The sequence below is a fragment of the Myotis brandtii genome, unplaced genomic scaffold (assembly GCF_000412655.1).
Source record: "Myotis brandtii unplaced genomic scaffold, ASM41265v1 scaffold220, whole genome shotgun sequence".
NCBI lineage: Eukaryota > Metazoa > Chordata > Mammalia > Chiroptera > Vespertilionidae > Myotis > Myotis brandtii.
Genome location: NW_005358250.1, coordinates 2,331,620 through 2,332,550, shown reverse-complemented (window position 1 = coordinate 2,332,550; position 931 = coordinate 2,331,620). Strand labels below are relative to the sequence as shown.

General features: G+C 53.3%; 2 protein-coding genes across 8 annotated transcripts in view; one reads left to right on the top strand and one right to left on the bottom strand.

Moving 5' to 3' along the window:
• SZT2 (seizure threshold 2 homolog (mouse)) overlaps positions 1–94 on the bottom strand; it is a 54,925-nt gene extending 54,831 nt beyond the window's left edge. Inside the window, exon 1 of the mRNA XM_014539571.1 lies at positions 1–94. Coding sequence (XP_014395057.1) covers positions 1–21 — 21 coding nt within the window. The 5' untranslated portion in view covers positions 22–94.
• Positions 95–169: 75 nt separating this feature from the next.
• MED8 (mediator complex subunit 8) overlaps positions 170–931 on the top strand; it is a 19,848-nt gene continuing 19,086 nt past the window's right edge. For all 7 annotated transcript variants that reach the window (XR_001362079.1, XM_014539577.1, XM_014539574.1 and 4 more), the window contains exon 1: positions 170–232. Coding sequence is in view for 6 of the 7 variants with exons in the window: in XM_014539577.1 (XP_014395063.1) it covers positions 227–232 (6 nt within the window). In the remaining variant the exon portion in view is untranslated. The remainder of the gene's footprint in view (positions 233–931) is intronic.

Here is a 931-nt window from a genome sequence, read left to right as displayed (position 1 = left end):
CTTCGGGCGTTCCGAAGCCATCACACAGCGCTCCCGCGCCGGCCCGGGCCAGGGAAGATGTTCCGCTTGTGACCCCTGACCCGGCTGCCGCGCACCTGGCAGGAACAGGAAGTGAGTAGGCGGGACAACTTATGAGCTCTCTGATTGGTGGAAGCAACCCTCTCAGCGTGACTCGTTGACTTGAAAACCGGAAGAGGAGGTGGTTGCCGCAGACACTGCCCCCGCTATGCAGGTGAGTATTTGGTTGGGGCTATCGGTATAGCCACTTAGTTTCGGTTAACCGGCCCGAGAGTAGGCTGACCGAGGAGAGAATGAGGAGTTGAAGCTGAGAGTAGGGGGCAGAGCCCGAGGCTGGCACTTAAGGGAACGTGGGGTGGAGGGGCGAGGCCTACGGGGGAGGAGAGGCGGAGATGACATGGGTTGGGAGCCCGGCTGACCAGAGAGAAACCACGGCTAAATCGGGAGGGAGGAAGCAGCACTGATTTGCTAGGTTATGGGAAAGGACCAGGTTGTAATTTGGGAAGGTTGAGCTGCATTCTAAGGAAGACGACTCAAGAAAGTTCCGGGTTGGCCGGCTGTTGGATGCCGAAATAACAGGGAATTTGCAATGGGAGAGAAGCCCGAGGGATGAAGAAATTGTGGAACCCCTGTGGCCAAAAGCTAAACTAATTATAATCTGAGGCCGTGGGTGGCTCCTGCCCTGCACATTGGCGAGTTTGCAAGACGATTTCCCAACCTGTGCCCAAAGTAAAACCGGAGGCTATAGATAGAAAAAAATTATTTTGCAGCACCCCCCCTCCCCCCCAGCATTTACAGTTTTTTGTCTGGTGCTTAGGACGTGTGCATTTTTAAAAATATATATTTTTATTGATTTCAGAGAGGAAGGGAGAGGGAGAGAGATAGAAACATCAATGATGAGAGAGAATCATTG